This window comes from Boleophthalmus pectinirostris, unplaced genomic scaffold (assembly GCF_026225935.1).
Source record: "Boleophthalmus pectinirostris isolate CB_2022bp ecotype Guang Dong unplaced genomic scaffold, ASM2622593v1 HiC_scaffold_16, whole genome shotgun sequence".
Lineage (NCBI taxonomy): Eukaryota > Metazoa > Chordata > Actinopteri > Gobiiformes > Gobiidae > Boleophthalmus > Boleophthalmus pectinirostris.
The window spans coordinates 335,272-354,938 of NW_026571095.1; the positions used below are offsets into that span (position 1 = coordinate 335,272).

Genomic DNA, 19,667 nt, shown 5'->3' on the forward strand with positions numbered 1-19,667 from the left:
GGACTAAACAAGGACTAAAACAGAACTGAAACAGGACTCACTGTCTGGAGGAACTCGGAGGTGACCGCAGGAGAAAGGACCCGCACAGAGCTCCACACCTCGCGAAGGTAAGCGCGGCAATCACCCGATCGCGCTTTCCGGACACCGCTTTGCTCGGGGTTCTCTCTCTTAAGTCCAAGATTAGTTCTTGTTTAGACCTGGTTTAGTCCTGACCCACCCGTGTGTAATTACTACACGCCGGTAACACGCAATACATGTTCATATGCTGTAAAAAAAGCATGCACTAAAAAATCCGCGAAACAGCGAGACCACGAAAGATGAACCGCGATATAAGGAGGGACGACTGTATTAACATGTTTTATACGTGTGATGTTTAGGTTTGTGAAGTTGTTGTATACAGTTTTGTACGATATTTTTGTATATTTATGGAGAAATGTAGCATGGGAGCATGGGTAACGGAGGCTTTTGGGCTGAGCCTTGTTCAGAATCTTAAAGCGTAACCACGGGCCCAGGAAAGAACGCTATATTACCCAAACATGCATGACATCGACAGCCTCTTCAGACACGTTTTTGACGAGGAAACAGCATTATACTATGGTAGAAAGCTAAAAAAATAATTGCATAATACCCCCTCTGTAATAAACTATTAGCTCATTATGAATTAAGTCTTTGTTCATGCTTTATTAAGGCTACTTAAGTTATTTTAAAGTGTAACAAAAACAGTATACAGCTAAACGAATGAGTACAATTCAGGATGCTACAATTGTACATTAGAGAAGTGATCAAAATAAAATACTAACACTGACTATAAAAACAAAAGAATGCCGCTAAATGCTAACAAAAAAAGAAGATAATAAAAGACCTATGGATCGACACTGTAAACTCGTAACACTGAACCGTAACATATTGTAAAACTACATTTCTCTCACAAGCCCCTCCCCCCCAAAAAACCAAAACAATCAAATAAAAAATAAAGGTTTTCAAACATTCCTCGTACAAAGATTTGCAGTTAAGGTTTAGTTTCCGACATGGTTCTTTTTACACTCCAGATAGTGGTATTTTCAACTCTGCATTTCCACGTATGTAATAAAAACAGGCAGGCTTTAAGAGTATATGCCGTCAATGCAGAAACGGACTCAGGCACTGCAAAAAATAAGCGTCCGAATGAGTTAAAATGACGTGAATTCAAACTCGTTTTTTTGAGTAGATTTAACTAGATTGAAGGACATATCGGTTCTAGCTTTTTTGAGTTGGTTCAATGTAAATTTGACTAGTTGTAACTTTTATTTCTTATTTTCTTAAGAAAATATAACAGATAATAATAGCTTCCGGCAAAAATAAAAAATGTAAAGCTATTTTTAGTAACTCAACAAAACTGATTTGAGTTAATTTAATGACTTATTGGTTTTGGTATATTTGAGTTTCTTCAGTGTAAATTAGACAACTGTTTTATTTTAAATTAATTGTGCAGAGAATGAAAACTGCACTTAAAAGAGACAAAGCGGCATGTGTCCCCAGTGGTGTAAAATAGGTACTGCAACCTTTTTCAAAACGTGCTTTCCATGTCCGCTGGAAAAGTTGGCAATAGCAGAACCAAAACGAAAACAAATTAAAATCTTGTACATTGCATAAACTAGTATAATATTTGACTTTTTTTGGATAACTACCGTATTTTCCGCACTATAGGGTGCTCTGGATTATAAGGCGCACTGTCATTAAATGGTCTATTTTCAAACTTTTTTCACAAATAAACCTCATCGGACTTTAAACGAAAAACAACAGTTCGATGGCTCAGTCGGACTTTGTTTGTGGCGTTCACGGTGACTCTGGGCTTTGTTCAATTGTGGCGCTGGGACCGCTGGATTGTTGGCGTTTTCGCAGAGACTCAGTCGTGTCTAGAAGTGACACTTTCCTCCGTTCCGTTCCTCGTCGGTGCGGAGTGATGAGTGTGGCTGTGGGTGTTTTTCGCTGTCTGCTTCGTGTGTGTTTGCGGCTTTGTTGTTTACTGAAGTCGTGCTGGGACGCCCGGGTGGATTCGTGTATAGGCTGCTCTGGATTGTGTCGCTTTTTTGATGCGGTTGGAGGATTAAGAGTGCGCTATATGGTGCGGAAAATACGGTAATAGATCATAGAAACAAGGTTGACATCCAAAAGGAGTAGCCCAAACACCTAGACCTTATAAGTCATTAAATATGAACTAGTCAAAATGTTGTACAAATCCATGTGTGTTGAATTCCAGTCATTTAAACTCGAGGTGTTACTTTTTGCAGTGCGTTAAAGGAGGAGAGAGTGGGAGAGGACAGAGGAGACAGAGAAAGAGACTAGACTGTATTTACACAACACCAAACAGTTTGTGTCAAGTAAAAAGAATGCTATATACTCCTATATATATATTTATATATGTATATCATCATCGTCATCATCATCATCAGGGCCCGTCCGGAGCACAGGGCGGGAATGCTGTCGGGGCATCTGAGTTAAACCAGGTGAGTGAGGATGGAGGGGTGAGGCGAAGCAATGCAAAAACCAGTGTCTAAAAATGAGTTAAAATGAGTTGAAATTATTGAGTTAATCGCGATTTGAGTAGATCCAACTTGACCTTTTTAAGTAGATCTAATTCAACTTTTTCAATGCGTTCAATTTAAGGCAAGGTCATTTTAATTGAGTTGAGATCCAATAGTTTCTAATGGTCAATGATGAGCTTGGGTTGTTTTTATAGTCAAGTCTACAGCCAATCCTCTGTAATGTTGTTAGGAAAAGTGTGGTTCAGTTCGGAGGAGAGTTCAAATTTGAAGTGTCTATTAAAACACAGGTATTTGTTTTTAATAATGGAAAGAAAAAATTAAAAGTGTAACTATATCAGCAGACACTAAAATCACTCTTTCTAATCGCAGAAAATGCTGACAAGATTTAAGAATATTACTTTAAAACCAGTCAAAAAGCAAGCAAAAAAAATAAAAAATCTAAACTAGTAAAAATGAGTCAAATCAAGACAAATTTTCTAAGTCATGTTAACTCATCAGATATCAGTTTTTACAGTGCAGGAACAGTAAGAGGAGATGGTTCTGCCTGTGTTGTTGTTGTTGTTGTTGTTGAAATAGTTGTCCGAGCAGTAAAGGAGTGAGTTCTCTGGAGTGGTACAGTATGGATCAGGCCACAAGAGGGCAGTGTTCCAAATAAACAAGATCATTTTGTCACTGGAATGTTTTTCAGAATTGTTTTTCATATCATTTTTGAACATACTTTGTTATGGTCACACATTTTCACCAAAAACATGTGTTAGTTTTTGATGAAAATATAAGATTCTTTAGTCATATTGACAGGTGTGTTAAAGCTGTGAATGTTCAATATGGGTTTCGAAAAATTTATGGGGTAAACAATTTTTAATTTTGCAATGGTTAGACAAAATTTCTGTATGATGTGTGCAAATAAAATCAAAATTTAGATACTTTTTAATCCTATTTGTGATTTTTTTTTAAATAAATTAAAAAAACAACAACAATATACCAGAGTTTTAAAGAAATGATCGGGGAAAAATTGAACAGCCAAATTTCGGTATGTATCTGAAAATAAAAATCTAAATTTAGAATCACTTTAATTCTTTTTGTAATTATTTTTTTTTAAATAAATATATTTTTTTTTTACCAATTTTCCAGAGTCTTAAACAATTGATCGAGGAAAAATGGAATGGCCAAATTTCTGTACGTATGTGAAAAGAAAAATCAAAATTTAGAAACACTTTTTCCTTTTTGTGATTTATTTTTTTAAATAAATAAAAAAAAATTAACAATACACCAGAGTCTTAGAGAATTGATCGGGAAAAAATGGAACGGCCAAATTTCTGTATGTATGTGCAAATCAAAATCTAAATTTAGAAACACTTTTTCCTTTTTGTAATTTTTTTTTTTTTTTATAAATAAAAAAAAAAGACCAACATACCAGAGTCTTAAAGAATTGTTCGGGGAAAAATGGAACAGCCAAATTTCTGTGTGTGTGAAAATAAAAATAAAAATTTAGAAACACTTTTTCCTTTTAGTTATTTTTTTTTTTTAATAAAATAAAAAAAAAAGACCAATATACCAAAGTCTTAAAGAATTGATCGTGGAAAAATGGAACGGACAAATTTCTTTATGTATGTGAAAATAAAAATATAAATTTAATTATGTAATTTATCTTACATTTTCACTTAATCACCCCTGTACCATACCACTCCGAGTAAACACATCTTCACCACTTTTCAACACTGTTTAAAATGGGATTCCTCAACGTTTAAATGATTTAGTTTCAACTTTTGGCCCTAGTGGGAGGTAGTAAAAAAAGCTCGTCAAAAATCACATTAAACTACTGACAAATTTTATGCATATAGTAGTTATCAGAACCAATTTTCACCTCGTTGCTTTCTATTGTAAATGCATGTATTCCATTTCAATGACGAAAAAATTATGATTTCAAATTTCAGTGTTTTTACGACTACATTTCTGTATCCTATAGCTACATAAGGCCGTACGTGGGCCTCTCCTGGTACAATATCGTGCATTGCCTATTTACGACGTGTTATTTTAGGCAGATAAAACGGTCGTATTGTCGTCCGGTTGGAGTATTAAAACGGCAAATCAAATTCAAACCTAAAGTGTGAAAATGCGTGATTAAAATGCATGGATTAAGTTGGATTATGGATTACAATTTTGCATTCGGAGCGACGTGTTAGTAAGGGAACAAGCATTCAAGTCATCGGCAAGAGTCCCCCAGACGGCGTGGTTACGGGTTCTGTTCTGTTGTCCATTTTTTTAGTCAGTGCAAAATCTTTACTTCCCTGTATCAATGCAAAAAAGGGGTAGTACCATGTAGCGCTGTTGTGTCACTGTTTCCCATTTTCCGTTAGCCAATAGCCATTAGCGGTTACCCAACAGCCGTCGGCCAAACCTCCCCTCTCCCCTTCCCCCCGTATCCCTCCGACCGAGTGAAGAACAGAATGAAAACAAAATGGCGGTTGTTTATTCGGAGCTTCACTCTCTCTCTCCCAAACGTTTTCGCTCCCTCCTCTTCTTCGTCCTCTTCTCTTCGTCCCCCCTCTCTCCGTCGCGTCGTCAGCTGTGGGATCCCGGTTTAAATGAAATACTCTTTCTTGTCCTCCGCTCCGGACGTGCCGCCCTCTGCGTTGATGATCGCCGTGTCCGCGTCGGGGGCGTCGTCGGAGCCCTTCGCTTCGTGGGTCAGGTATGTGCCTACAGAGAAGAAGAAGAAGAAGAAGAAGAAGAGACACAATGAGAAAAGATGAAGAGATGGAAGTGAATCTAGTGAATAGTTAAATGTGAAAACACCAGGAGCCCAAAAGCTGCAAGGGTGGACTTAAGTTACAGTGCAATAAAGATGCTTATAACTCAAACTTATAGAACGAGTTACCAAAAAGAAACTGTAAGCAAGAAGGTGTGTTAGTTTTGGTGTAGTTTTCAGAGCAGCTTCAGTGCGTTTGTCAAAACCAGGACACAGTACGGGGGGCGGGAGGTGGGGCCTCGTCATCGACATTGAGCTGCTCTCACCTGGGAAAGCTTTTTCATGTTTTTCGGTGTCCTGGTGAACTCTGACGTCCCTGGCACTGCCACTGAACACCGAAACATGTGTGCCTGCTTTGTACACTGTGCACATGGCCTCACGCTTATCCTGACCGGGACGAAAAGTGGGGAATTTCTTGTGCAAGTCATCTTTAAATGTCCATTTGTGTTGCAGACTGACCGACTGTTTGTGTCTGCTCGCTCCTTCTGATGCACAGAGAGCTACAAGAGCCGCTCAATTTAATGGTCCAATGAAAGATCATGAAAACCCGGATGGCCAAGGACAGGACGTGAAAAACAGACATTTCCCGGAAAAACGGACATTTGGTCACCCTACTTCAGTGTAGTTAGCTCCTCCCTTCAGGCAGATATAGGAGAGTTTCACTGTTGACCAAAGCGCACGTTGCATGACTGGAATTATTTTGGTCGGCGGCAATAAACACTAATTCAACATGACGGACGGAGTGAGAAAGCACGTAAAGGGTATTGATCCCGGTTATTTATCCACTCTAACAGCAGAGGACCCAAGACCATTTGAACAGAAATTGGTCATAAGGATCGACGGACGACAAATCACCCTTTTCAACCCCGACAAAAGGTGGACCAAACCACATTTCTGGTCGGAATCGCCGACTACCTGGACAAATATTCACTTTGGCGATATCCACAATAATTGGTGGAAACTCCTGGGCCATTCACAGCAGAAAAGATGAAAACCTCCAAGAGTCTCGATGTGTTGTTGAACTTGTTGGAGTCCACGGTTTGTTAGGATCTTCTACGTTTGCTCTGCGAATGTTTGAAAGACGTTTAATTCACCGTTAGTGGTTCTTTTCACTCAGAATACGAAAAAAACATTTTCCTTCTTCCGTGCTTCTATTTGTGCATCCGATAATGCAGCAGGAATTGACCATTATCGGGGATAAATACGTGAGGTTACGCACTGTGTTTGACGCTACCGTGTTTCTTGCCTCCGACCAAAATATTTCCCAGCATGCAACGCGCGCTTTTAATAACAATGACGTCAGCTGAAACTCGCCTATTAATGGTCCAAAGAAAGATAATGAAAACCCAGACATTTGCATCACTTTATAAAAAAAAACCCAGACGGCCAAGGACAGGACATGAAAAACAGACATTTCCGAGGAAAAACAAACCTTTGGTCACCCTACTTCAGTGTAGTTAGCTCCTCCCTTCAGGCAGATATAAGGAAGTGTCTGACCAGAACTGAAGAAGCACCCTGGATGAACTGTAAAACGTCTTCTCTCAAAAAACTTTTGTCCAATTGTCCAAAACTGAATTTTTGTTTTGCTGTGCATAGCTCCTTAATGTCGAGTATGCACGAACCGTTTGGATCAAGACAAAAGTCGAGATAGCGGCTGTATTCCTCCAGTGCCAGTTAGTACCTATATGCAGGACCTTCCTAGAAACTTTTGGCATCATTTGTTTCTAGTTGTTGTAAATTTGCAACATACCCAAATTTGCTATTACTATTTTTATTTTTTTTGCGAGAGTCAATTAATAATCTCAATTTAATTTACCATCTTCACTACTTCAAAAGTTTTAGAACACCAGACTTTTTCCAGTTTCTTACCATTTACTGTTGACCAAAACATATTCTAAGCTGTTGATTGATTAAAGTGTCCACCTTTGGCAGTTATAACAGCTGAACACACTCGTGGCTCGTTCTTTTTACAACAGAAATCAAATATTGTTCGGAAAGTTCTTCCCAAGTCTGTTGCAGAAGTTTCCATAAATGTGTGGCACTTGTCGGTTGCTTCACTCTTCTGTTCAGTTGATCCCAAACCAGCTCGATGGGGTTTAAGTCTGGACACTGTGCTGCTGGACACTCCAGGTTTTCAAGTTTACCATCTTGTTCTTTTTTCCTGAGGTAGTTTTGGCAGAGCTTGGACTTGTGTTTTTTTTTTACCTCTGTCTGTTCAGTTCTTATCTTTTTACCATTTCAAGCTCTTCATTGAACTTGCACGACTTGAATTGCAATAAATAACTGGAAAAGTTAGGGTGTTCTAAAACAGTATTTTAGTATTTAGAATATACCACATTTCCCTACACTTAAATCACATCACAACTACATTCGTAACTTTTCTGGTGAAGGGTTTGTCAAATAGTTTTTTTTAATGTTATTGCTTTGTCAGGAATGTTTCACAGGATGCCATTAAACCTTTCTATCTTCACGGAGACCAAACCAAACTAAGTTACGGGTCAGATCTGTGGAGAGGCGACCACACTCGCAGTCAGAATGTCTGTTTTTCTAGGTATTTTGGAACTGTAATAAATCCACTTGTAATTGAATAAATGTAAAGTCGAGCATTCCAGAAAAGAACATTGACATCTCCACGGAGAAGAGCATTTGATGGACTCCCCGCCTAAAAAGTTACACAATGCGCCTTTTAAATGATCGAGCCAAACTCCACTTCATCAGTCTATCTGTCATCCCCTGTTCCTGATTTTGTTGAACTTTATCGATTTAAATTTTTAATCGGAATCACCGTGAGACCTTTTCCCCGATGGTTTATTCATGGCGGCGCTGTCACTGGAGGCCCATCGCTGTTTTTCTCCATTATTGCACTTTTCAATCAAACGCCTCCAAACTTCTTTTATTCATGTTTTGAGGTGAAAAATAACATGAGGAATAGAAGGGTTTCCGATAAGACGATCCGCTTAAACATGGTAAGAAGATGCACTATGTAAATTTTCTCTTGGACTGTCTGCCGCCCGCTTGTCTCCATGAAGAAAGCATGGCATTAAACATATTTCTTGTTAATAGAAACCTAGTTGACACTGCCAGTTACATGTTAGATCTGTGGAGAGGCAAGTCCACTCTCAGAAAAGGGCTGTTTTCTGATTTGAATGTAGTTTCCTCATCACAAACAGACGTGGAGTTGTGTTTTTGTTTCATTCACACACGTTTAACACACAAACCCTGCAGTTCTGAGTTCTTCTCTCAAACAGAAAAAAAAAAGTTTGAGATGCAGACAGACTAATAATAAATAATAAATTTAAAAATAATAAATACCGTATTATTCAGACTATGAGTAGTATTTCTTTTTTTTCATGGATTGGGTGGTTCCTGCGACTTATATATTAAAACTTTCACACTGACAGCCTCAAGAGGGCGCTCTAGTCTTGTGTGTGAGTATGTGCTGCTCCTGTTCCTCCTGTACCACTGTCACTTCACTCTACTGCACATGTCTCCTGCAGAAAGAGCCTCTGTTCTGTCTGTATCATGTCAGTCGATCGCACCATTACTTCTGAATCACTGAACAATGTAACATTTAAACAAATTTATAAAGACACTGAGAAAACTGAAGACAAATGCCCCCAAAAAGAAAATCATGTTTTGCTGATTACAAACAGCAAGTCGTGAAATCTGCAGCTGAAAACAATAATCGAGCAGCAGAAAGAAAGTTTGGAGTGAGTGAGAAACTTGTGACACTGGGAGGATGCGACATGAAACTTTCCTGAAGTCACTGGATGGATGGACAAAGTCTGGACTTCAGTGACAATGAAACCATCCTGTCAGGATTCAGAAAGACCAGAATAATTCTAACTGGAACTGATGCTGAGTCTGACGACAGCGACACAGAAGAGGAAGTGTCGCTCTGTTTACCTCCGGAGGTCGAGGAGTTGCTCAGAAGTGACACGAGGATGAAGAATTGAATAGATTTAGTGATTTGGAGTGAGATGGAGAGTTTGTTAAACTTGTTCTGTTCTGTTGTTTATGTTATAGTTTATCTGAAGAACTGTTCATATGTGACGTTAACAGTCTGTTGTTCTCTCTTCTATCGTTATTACTACAACTTGACTTTCAGCAGGAAATGTCGGTTCCTGGTCTCTGATTTTATCAAATAAATTTCCCCCCAAAAGTGCAACTTATATATGTTTTTTCTTCTTCATTACACATTTTTTGGCAGGTGCGACTTATACTCTGGAGCGCCTTACAGTCTGAAAAATATGTTACTTCTACTCAAACATGTGTGAATGAAACAAAACACAACTCCAGGTCTGTTTTTGAGGAGGGAACAACATTATATCATGTCTTAAAGCTCTGAAGAATCTATTTAGTGTAATCTAGGAGCTTTAAAGAGACGCTGGTGGTTGGAGGGGTACAGACTGGCACTTACATCAGTCAGCCCCGGGGCAGCTGTGGCTACACACATAGATCTTACCACCATCGAGTGTGGACAGAGGATCAATAATGCAATATAAAACTGCTCTGGGTTACAATTTAAAGGCGCTCTACCTGATTTTCACCGTCTTAAACTTGAACTAGTTCATTTAAAACAGTTTGCAGTAGTCCACACTTATTCCTCATGATGGGTGTAGAAGTATTTTTCACTACTTTCAGACACCAGAGCAGAGTTTTACTGGATTATTGGACTGGAAAACACTAGATGCAGACAGTTCACACTGGACTTAATTTAACCTCAAGAGCTTCTTATACAAGATTTCTGTACTGGGGTAAAACATTTTGTTCAAATATATGGAATAAATCAAGTACAGGGCCTTTAAGAGCACTCTGAATATTTTAGACCTGCTTCAGTCCTGCTTTAGTCCTGGTTAAGATCTGATTTAGTCCTGGTTTAGATCTTATTTAGTCCTGGTTCGGATTTGATATAGTCCTGGTTTAGTCCTGCTTTAATCCAGGTTAAGATCTGATTTAGTCCTGGTTTAGTCCAGATTTAGATCTGATTTAGTCCTGGTTTAGATCTGATTTAGTCCTGGTTTAGATCTGATTTAGTCCTGGTTTAGATCTGATTTAGTCCTGGTTTAGTCCTGATTTAGTCCTGGTTTAGATCTGATTTAGTCCTGGTTTAGTCCAGATTTAGATCTGATTTAGTCCTGGTTTAGATCTGATTTAGTCCTGGTTTAGATCTGATTTAGTCCTGGTTCAGATCTGATTTAGTCCTGGTTTAGTCCAGATTTAGATCTGATTTAGTCCTGGTTTAGATCTGATTTAGTCCTGGTTTAGATCTGATTTAGTCCTGGTTTAGATCTGATTTAGTCCTGGTTTAGATCTGATTTAGTCCTGGTTTAGATCTGATTTAGTCCTGGTTTAGTCCAGATTTAGATCTGATTTAGTCCTGGTTTAGATCTGATTTAGTCCTGGTTTAGATCTGATTTAGTCCTGGTTTAGATCTGATTTAGTCCTGGTTTAGATCTGATTTAGTCCTGGTTTAGATCTGATTAAGTCCTGATTTAGTCCTGGTTTAGTCCAGATTTAGATCTGATTTAGTCCTGGTTTAGTCCAGATTTAGATCTGATTTAGTCCTGGTTTAGTCCTGGTTTGAGAAACATTGAGAGTACATTTCACATCTATCTAAAAATCTCTATATGTTGGATTTAAAACACTGTTTCTAAATGTAGAATATATAATATAAGACATTATTGTCACTTTTCTTACAGACATAACCAGGAAATGCAGGAGAAAGCAAAAGTGCACTTAAATTCTTCACGTAAATGTTCAGATAATGACAGGAAAATCTAAGAACTTCTCAGAAAAATGGGCTGTGATTATAGAGGGAGACAGAAAAGATATTGTGACGAGGAGCCAGTGTTCCTGTAAAGAGACTGGGCTTTCACAGCTGCTGTTGTCTTTATGGGGAGTTTAAAGGTTGTATGGAGGATTTTTTTTTGTTTTTTTTTGTTTCAAGTTGTCAATGATAGCATTATAGAGGTGCAGTAGCCTTGTAATTATGATGACCAAAAAAAAGAGAATAAAAATTCATCAACTCTGGACGTGGTGGGGCTAAACATTTGCCAATAGATAACGACACTGCCTCGTTATCTGTTAGCTGACAGGCTGTCAATCAATCTCCCTACGTTTCTAGCGTAACTGACTTGCCTGCGCCGCCGGTACGTGGTTTACGTACGACTGTCACGCAGTCCACAGACGCAAGCCGCACAGATCGCTGTTTACTCCACCAACGCAACAGTTCTTAGCGGCTTTTTTTGACCTATATCTTCCTCGCAGTTCGCACAAAGTTTGTTGCAATGGCGACAAGAATCCAGGAGCTTTTAGCCGCAAAAGAAAGTCCGTTTTTGAGGTCGCTGAAAGAAGAAGACAAGGGGAAAAGCAGCAAAGCCAAACTAAGGTGATTCTTGAAGATTCATTCCAGCGATGGCGCAACTGAAGCAGACGCAGGGTCTAAAGACTGACGCACTGGTCCACAAATTACTCCTGGACAGGTCACTTCTGCTTATTATGAAAACGTACTTTATTTCCAAGAGCTAGTCAAACGTTTTTCAGGACACGAAAGTGATATCCTATGTCTGAAAACGTAATTTTCAAGGCAAAGAAAGAGTCCGCTTGCTGCTGCGTGTTGTAGCTAGTTCATTCGCACTGAATCTCCGCGCAACCTTCTCTGCACCCCTTTCCTGCTCCTCTCCCCGCTGCCCGATCCACTCTTCCCCCTGCTCCTCACTTCTCCGGGCACGGAATCTCCGCGCACCCCTCCCCTCTCCTCTCTCCTCTCCTCTCTCTCTCTCTCCTCTCTCTCCCTGCTCTTCTCCCTGCTCCTCACTTCTCGTCCGCGAACGAAATGTCCGCGCACCCGCTCCCCCCGCTCCTCACTTCTCCGCCTTGCCTAACCAACACTGTAGTTAGTTGTTTACAAGTCATGTGCAGCTCACCGGCTGTAAACAAACCTGTTTCTGGCGTAAGAGGAGGCGGGAGAAGGCGTTTCTACGTAGGAGCTGTAGGGGAGGGGGGGTTTCACGCATGCGCAACATTTGAAAAAGGACAAACAGTCGCTGGATTTCTCGTTCCTTGGAAAATCCTCTATACAACCTTTAACTGGTCTATATGTTTAGAGCTAAACGTTTTATCATGTACTTTAATTGCCACTGTACTGTCAAAAAGTTGAAAAAGTTGGAATAAAATATAATGATCTATTATTATTATTGTTATATGGCTAACAGTAACAGTCTGTGGCTAAAGGAAGATGTTATTTTATGACAGGTCTGATTTTTGATAGATTTTATTTTATTTTTCTGACTGTGTTAAACTCTAGCCTGACTCTGACCTTTGCATTAGAATTTGTTCACTCGACAGTAGGCGGGTACTTTTTTCATTTAACCAGTGATGTATGTAATGCACTGCTAAAGGGGTTAACTGGTATATTAAGCTTTTCCCAAATCTCGTTGGAAGAAGGACAAAGGTTCCAGCTTTAAATCCTTGATCTCAGGAATTGTTGCCAACACAGAACGTATGGCTCTTCGCTGATTGGCTGGTGCCCGAACTCGTACTTCCGTGGTTTTTGCGAACCGTCTAGTGTATTCTGATTCCTGATCTAGTCGCTGAAGAGAAATGAAATTGAGCGGAGGCATTAGGTGGCACCAGTCTGGCTAGTTAAACTCCCCAAAACTCAAACATTTTAAAAGATTCAAGTCTCAAATTGCACTGAGATAATATTTCATATATAAACACGAATTATACCAAGTTTGAATAAAATCCATGAAAGTTAAGTTGAATTTTGATGCTGAAATCTGCCAGTTTCCCATGGACTGGCCCCATGTTTCCTGTGGCCAAAAGACTGAGAATTGTCTCTGTGGGTTTGTGGTGTGGAACATTACTTCTGTTACAGCAGATGATCTGCTGGAGGCACACAGCTCATCTCAGACTCCATTTGAAGCTGACAAATTGGGTATGTTTTCTATTTACAAATGGAGTTGTAATTCAGTGCCAGTGTGTCACGATCATTTGTTTGTGGAGAGGTTTTGTCCTTGAGAATGCATTTTTAAAAAAAAAATATATTTCTTCTATAAATGGTCTAATAATTGTAAACAGAGACGCATAAAGCCCTGTAATACTGTGGTGTTGTATTCCTCATCATGTCAGGATTCTTTGTTCCAAATGTCATGCCTGTGACACTGTATTTGACTATATCACCACTTTTAACACACTTGTCGGATTTTGCACAAGGTGGCTCCCACAGAAGGAGTTTGGGGGTTTGAGTGGTTCCTCTTTTGTTTAATCAGATCATTAAAGAAAAGTCACACTTTGAGCCCATTTTCCTTGATGTCATTGCTCCATGGCTTTCACCTTCTCAAAGTCACAGCAAGCGCACAAAGCGTAGTTTAAAGGTCAGGCCTGAATGAGCTTTGGTCAGACTCAGGTTAAGGTTTAGGGTTCGGGTTAGGCTAGTTTCAGCTCAGGATGACAGGATAAGCCTGGACTTGTTAAGCGACTTAACAATAAGAGAGTAGCTGTTTATACACAACACTAGGCCCAGTTCAATATAAAACACAATTGTATGACATATGGGCCCGGTCAAGCAGAAGTAAACAGCAAGGCTAAAAATTCAAGTTAATGCATCTGATATAAAAATGTATTGAACAGATACATATGTACTCTAGTTTATGAAACTGTTGACCTTTTTTCTGTACCATTTTTGGTTCTAAAGTTCCATATGTTTTAAACAGACCATGTATGAAACATGGAACAAAATTATTTACCAAATTTCAAAGACCTGCAAATCATGTCAATAAATGGATGTATTTCATCATATCTTGTGTTATTCCATCTTTGAACTGTTGATGAAGGTACATGATTTAAAAAAAAAATAAAAATTTAAAATGATAAAAATTTGCTTGGAAGGACTGACATATTTTATAGAAATAGTTTCCTTTCATTTTGAAGTAATATTAAAGTTTTCAGAAGAAAAAAAGTGACAAATGATGTAAAATCCTGCACCTTCTACTTGTTTGCACAATTTTCCCTCCGTTACTTTTCCCTCCGTTACCATGACCTTTCTTCATAAAAAAATCTCATGACTCAAAAAAGTAAGAGGTTTTTCAACCTAATCTTGTACCATATGGTAGAAAACTATATGAAGCAAATATTCAAACCAGTTTGTTAAGGATATGGAAGTGAGAACCAAGAGTTATCACTGTTTGGATTTATTGCCCAAAAAGTGCTGCATATTTCATTCCCTCTGTTACCAACATGAGTTTAAAAAAATTTTTGTCAACAACTTGAAAGAATATCACAGGTTTAACTTGACCCTGTTGGAGTGTAACTCTTTCCTACATTCTGATACTTTACTTATTTCAATAGTCCCTCTAGTTTCTGAATAAGAACTATTTGAATGTCAAAAATCTGCCCGTTTCCCTCCGTTACCACTTGACTGGACCCATATATATAGTAGGGGATCCCTGCTCCAGCTCTCCATCAGTGACCCTGTCCTGAAAAACATCAAAGACCCCTCTCTTAAAATAAACTGCCTCTAGACTAGAATGAAGCGTCTCAGAACTAGTAAATTGATAATAAATCTAAAAAAAAGATGAATAACCTGATGTAAGTTTTAAAATCTGGGCCAAATCAGAGAAACGTGTAGTGTAAAATGGTCTGAATTCATAATACACACTTTGATTTTTACATTTAGACTAAAATAGTCACAGTGAATATTGCATGGAAATGGAAATCTATATTGGTCAAAACTACAAATGTATGATGGCCTTGTTTTTAGCCTTGTATGTGTGTTGTGTATCTGTGTTGTGTATCTGTGTTGTGTATCTGTGTTGTGTATCTGTGTTGTGTATCTGTGTTGTGTATGTGTGTTGTGTATCTGTGTTGTGTATCTGTGTTGTGTATGTGTGTTGTGTATCTGTGTTGTGTATCTGTGTTGTGTATCTGTGTTGTGTATGTGTGTTGTGTATCTGTGTTGTGTATGTGTGTTGTGTATGTGTGTTGTGTATCTGTGTTGTGTATGTGTGTTGTGTATCTGTGTTGTGTATGTGTGTTGTGTATCTGTGTTGTGTATGTGTGTTGTGTATGTGTGTTGTGTATCTGTGTTGTGTATCTGTGTTGTGTATCTGTGTTGTGTATCTGTGTTGTGTATCTGTGTTGTGTATGTGTGTTGTGTATCTGTGTTGTGTATGTGTGTTGTGTATGTGTGTTGTGTATGTGTGTTGTGTATCTGTGTTGTGTATGTGTGTTGTGTATGTCTGTGTTGTGTATGTGTGTTGTGTATGTGTGTTGTGTATCTGTGTTGTGTATGTGTGTTGTGTATGTGTGTTGTGTATGTGTGTTGTGTATGTGTGTTGTGTATCTGTGTTTGTGTATGTGTGTTGTTGTGTATCTGTGTTGTGTATGTGTGTGTGTGTATGTGTGTTGTGTATGTGTGTTGTGTATTGTGTTGTGTATGTGTTGTGTATGTGTGTGTGTGTTGTGTGTTGTGTATTGTGTGTTGTGTATGTGTGTTTGTGTATGTGTGTTGTGTATCTGTGTGTTGTGTATGTGTGTTTGTGTATCTGTGTTGTGTATCTGTGTTGTGTGTATTGTGTTGTGTATGTGTTGTGTATGTGTATGTGTGTTGTGTATGTGTGTTGTGTATCTGTGTTGTGTATCTGTGTTGTGTATCTGTGTTGTGTATCTGTGTTGTGTATCTGTGTTGTGTATCTGTGTTGTGTATGTGTGTGTATCTGTGCTGTGTATCTGTGTTGTGTATCTGTGTTGTGTATGTGTTGTGTATCTGTGTTGTGTATCTGTGCTGTGTATCTGTGTTGTGTATGTGTGTTGTGTATCTGTGTTGTGTATCTGTGTTGTGTATCTGTGCTGTGTATCTGTGTTGTGTATCTGTGTTGTGTATCTGTGTTGTGTATCTGTGCTGTGTATGTGTGTTGTGTATGTGTGTTGTGTATGTGTGTTGTGTATGTGTGTTGTGTATCTGTGTTGTGTATCTGTGCTGTGTATCTGTGCTGTGTATCTGTGTTGTGTATCTGTGTTGTGTATCTGTGTTGTGTATCTGTGCTGTGTATCTGTGTTGTGTATCTGTGTATGTGTTCTGTGTTGTGTATGTGTGTTGTGTATGTGTGTTGTGTATCTGTGTTGTGTATCTGTGTTGTGTATCTGTGTTGTGTATGTGTGTTGTGTATCTGTGTTGTGTATGTGTGTTGTGTATGTGTGTTGTGTATCTGTGCTGTGTATGTGTGTTGTGTATCTGTGTTGTGTATCTGTGCTGTGTCAGGTGGAGCTTGGGCTTCATGTAGCATTAGCATTTGTCCACATTGTTATTCGTGCTCGTCGGGCTCGAGTCTCCGTCCATATGGATGGGCTGTGGGCTCATGCATTCAAACATGAGCACAGAGATGAGGGCTTATATTTACTGCTCCACCTGCTGAGCGTGAACAAAGGTCAGCTGGAACAGTGCACATCTTAGAAAAAAAGGAGGGTGTGCACTGTTACTGTGTCCTTGGGCAAGGCTCTTCAGCTACTGTACCCATGTGTGATAGTGTGGCTGGGCATTTCTGTGTGGAGTTTGTGTGTTCTCCCTGTGTCTGGGTGGGTTTCCTCCGGGCAGTCCAGTTTCCACCACCAACCCAAAACATATCTTAAATCCTGACCAAGACCAGAAACAAGATCACAGAGATGGGCCCCGGGTGTCCCATGTGCTGCCCACTGCTCCTGAAAGGACGGGTCAGAGGACAAGGGCTAATAAAAAGTACTACATAAAAAACAAAAAATATATACCGTATTTATCAGACGAGACAGACTATAAGGCGCCAGTGTTGGGAGTAATGTGTTATTAAAGTAACAAATTACTGTAATCCATTGCTTTTTGCTGTAACGCAGTAATGTAAGGCATTACAGGGGAAAAATAGTAATATTTTACTTGTTACAAATGTGAGTAAAGCGCGTTACAATGCTTTTTTAACCTGGAATGAAGTGGTGTTTTTTTTATTTTTTCTTCATGCAAATTCGCTAAAAATCACTGCAATATCAGCAGCAGTGAAACGGCGGAGATGCGCTCATGCAGACCGTCAGATAAGTGCGAGCGAAAGGACGGGCACAGAACTCCGCGCACCAGATCGTGGCATAACTCGCCCGGCGTTGCCTCTCTGTCTTGGTGAATGTGGATTATGAATGTAAATGTGGGTGGATCATTTAAGTTTGGATGTTTATTTCTAATGAGGACGACTCAAATATACGTTGAGTAATAATGTGTTTAATTCAGCTTTGTGCACATTTGTTTACATTTTACAGAAACTAAACTTAAAACCACATGGCTCATTTGCATAAACTATAAGTGCTTGAGTCTTCAGTTTTTTGAGCGCCGTGAACCACATAAAATCATTCTGAGGTGAGTAAACACAACCAGAATTAATACATAAGACACACTCTATGTGTGTATTTGTGCGTTACCTTTGTGTCTGATGAGCTGTGTGTATGTTTGTGTATATTTGTGTGTGTATTTGTGTGTATTTGTGCGTTACCTTTGTGTCTGATGAGGTGTGTGTGTATATTTGTGTGTATATTTGTGTGTATTTGTGCGTTACCTTTGTGTCTGATGAGGTGTGTGTGTGTATATTTGTGTGTATTTGTGCGTTACCTTTGTGTCTGATGAGGTGTGTGTGTATATTTGTGTGTATTTGTGTGTGTATTTGTGCGTTACCTTTGTGTCTGATGAGGTGTGTGTATATATTTTGTGTATATTTGTGTGTATATTTGTGTGTATATTTGTGTGTATTTGTGCGTTACCTTTGTGTCTGATGAGGTGTGTGTATATATTTGTGTATATTTGTGTGTATATTTGTGTGTATTTGTGCGTTACCTTTGTGTCCGATGAGGTGTGTGTGTATATATTGTGTGTATATTTGTGTGTATTTGTGCGTTACCTTTGTGTCTGATGAGGTGTGTGTGTATTTGTGTATATTTGTGTGTATATTTGTGTGTATTTGTGCGTTACCTTTGTGTCTGATGAGGTATCTGCCGAGGACGATGAGGAGGCAGAGGAGGATGAAGACGATCACGGCCACCACGCCCCCGATCACGGCGTGGTCCACCCCCGAGCCGGACGCCATGGCTGTGGGGTCTGGGAGGGCATCCGGGCGAGGAGAGGGTGAGAAGAGAGGGCGAGAAAGAGAAGGAACAAGTGAGTAATCGTCACTGAGAGAGAGAAGAAGAGGGGGTAGAGAGAGACGTGTAGGAAAGGGAGAGAGTAAAAGAGAAAGAAGAGAGAACAAGCTGACGGAAGAAAAGTAGAGAAAAAAAAAGGACAAAGAGAGAGGTTGGGTAAAAAGAGAGATAAAGAGATTGGAAGAGTTGAAAGAGAGAGAAGAGATGGAGAAATGAGTGAGAGAGAAAAAAGAGAGGGACAGATGGATGGAAAGAGAGAGAGAAAACACAATAGGGAAAGAGAAGGAGAGCAAAGAGAGAGAGAGCAAAAAAGATGGATAGAATCAGATGGATGGATATGGGCAAAGACGGGGACGGATGATGAAAGCAGAAGAAATGTAACACAAAAGGAACAGGGACAAAAGATGACAAGAATAAGAAAGACTCTGAAATGATGCGGGTTTAAAAAAAAGAAGACAAGAGCAGAGGAGGTTAAGACGACAGAGACAGAGGAAGAAAGAGGGAGAGAGAAGGGAAGAGGGGGAAAGTGGAGAGGGGAAGAGAGTGAGAGGAAATGGGAAGAGGACGACAGGAGGAAAGAGAAGGGAGGAGGAGAAGCGAGGTGGTCAAGACAGGAGGAGAAGGTGAGAAAAAGAGAAGAGGAGGAGGAGAAGAAGAGATGATGAGAAGAGAGGGCAAGAAAAAGTGAGGAGGAGAAGAGAGGAGGAAATGAGAGGAGAAGAGGGCAAGAAAAAGTGAGGAGAAGAAGTGAGAAGATGAAGAGAGGAGGAGGAAAAGAGGAGGAGAAGATGAGAAAAAGAGAAGGGGAGAGGAAGGGAGGAGGAGAGGAGGAAGAAGAGAGGAGGAGAAGAGAAGCGGAGAGGGCAAGAAAAAGTGAGCGGAGAAGAAGAGGAATAGAAGAGAGGAGGAAAAGAGAGGATGAGAAGAGAACAGAGGAGGACAAGAGAAGAAGAGAGGAGGAGAAGAGGAGAAGAATAGAGGAGAAGAAGAGAGGAGGAGAGAAGAAAAGAGAGGAGGAGAGGGTGAGAAAAAGAGAAGAGTTGAGGAGGAGAAGAAGAGAGGTGGAGAGGGCAAGAAAAAGAGAAGAGGAGAGGAGGAGAAGAGGATGAAAGGAGGTTGTATTTGACTGTACTGGTACATGACGTGAACAGGTCCAGACACACACACACACACACACACACACACACACACAGGTTAGAGCTGTTGATGGTGAATCACTCTTAAATAGTTGAAGTTGT

The 19,667-nt window shown here is 39.6% G+C and overlaps 1 protein-coding gene across 1 annotated transcript in view; it reads right to left on the reverse strand.

The window, feature by feature from the left end:
* Positions 1-5,106: 5,106 nt before the first annotated feature.
* The window catches only part of cadm3 (cell adhesion molecule 3), a 299,737-nt gene continuing 285,176 nt past the window's right edge, over positions 5,107-19,667 (reverse strand). Inside the window, exons 9-10 of the mRNA XM_020941238.2 lie at positions 18,260-18,385; positions 5,107-5,225 (exon numbers count right to left, since the gene is read on the reverse strand). Coding sequence (XP_020796897.2) covers positions 5,107-5,225; positions 18,260-18,385 — 245 coding nt within the window. The remainder of the gene's footprint in view (positions 5,226-18,259; positions 18,386-19,667) is intronic.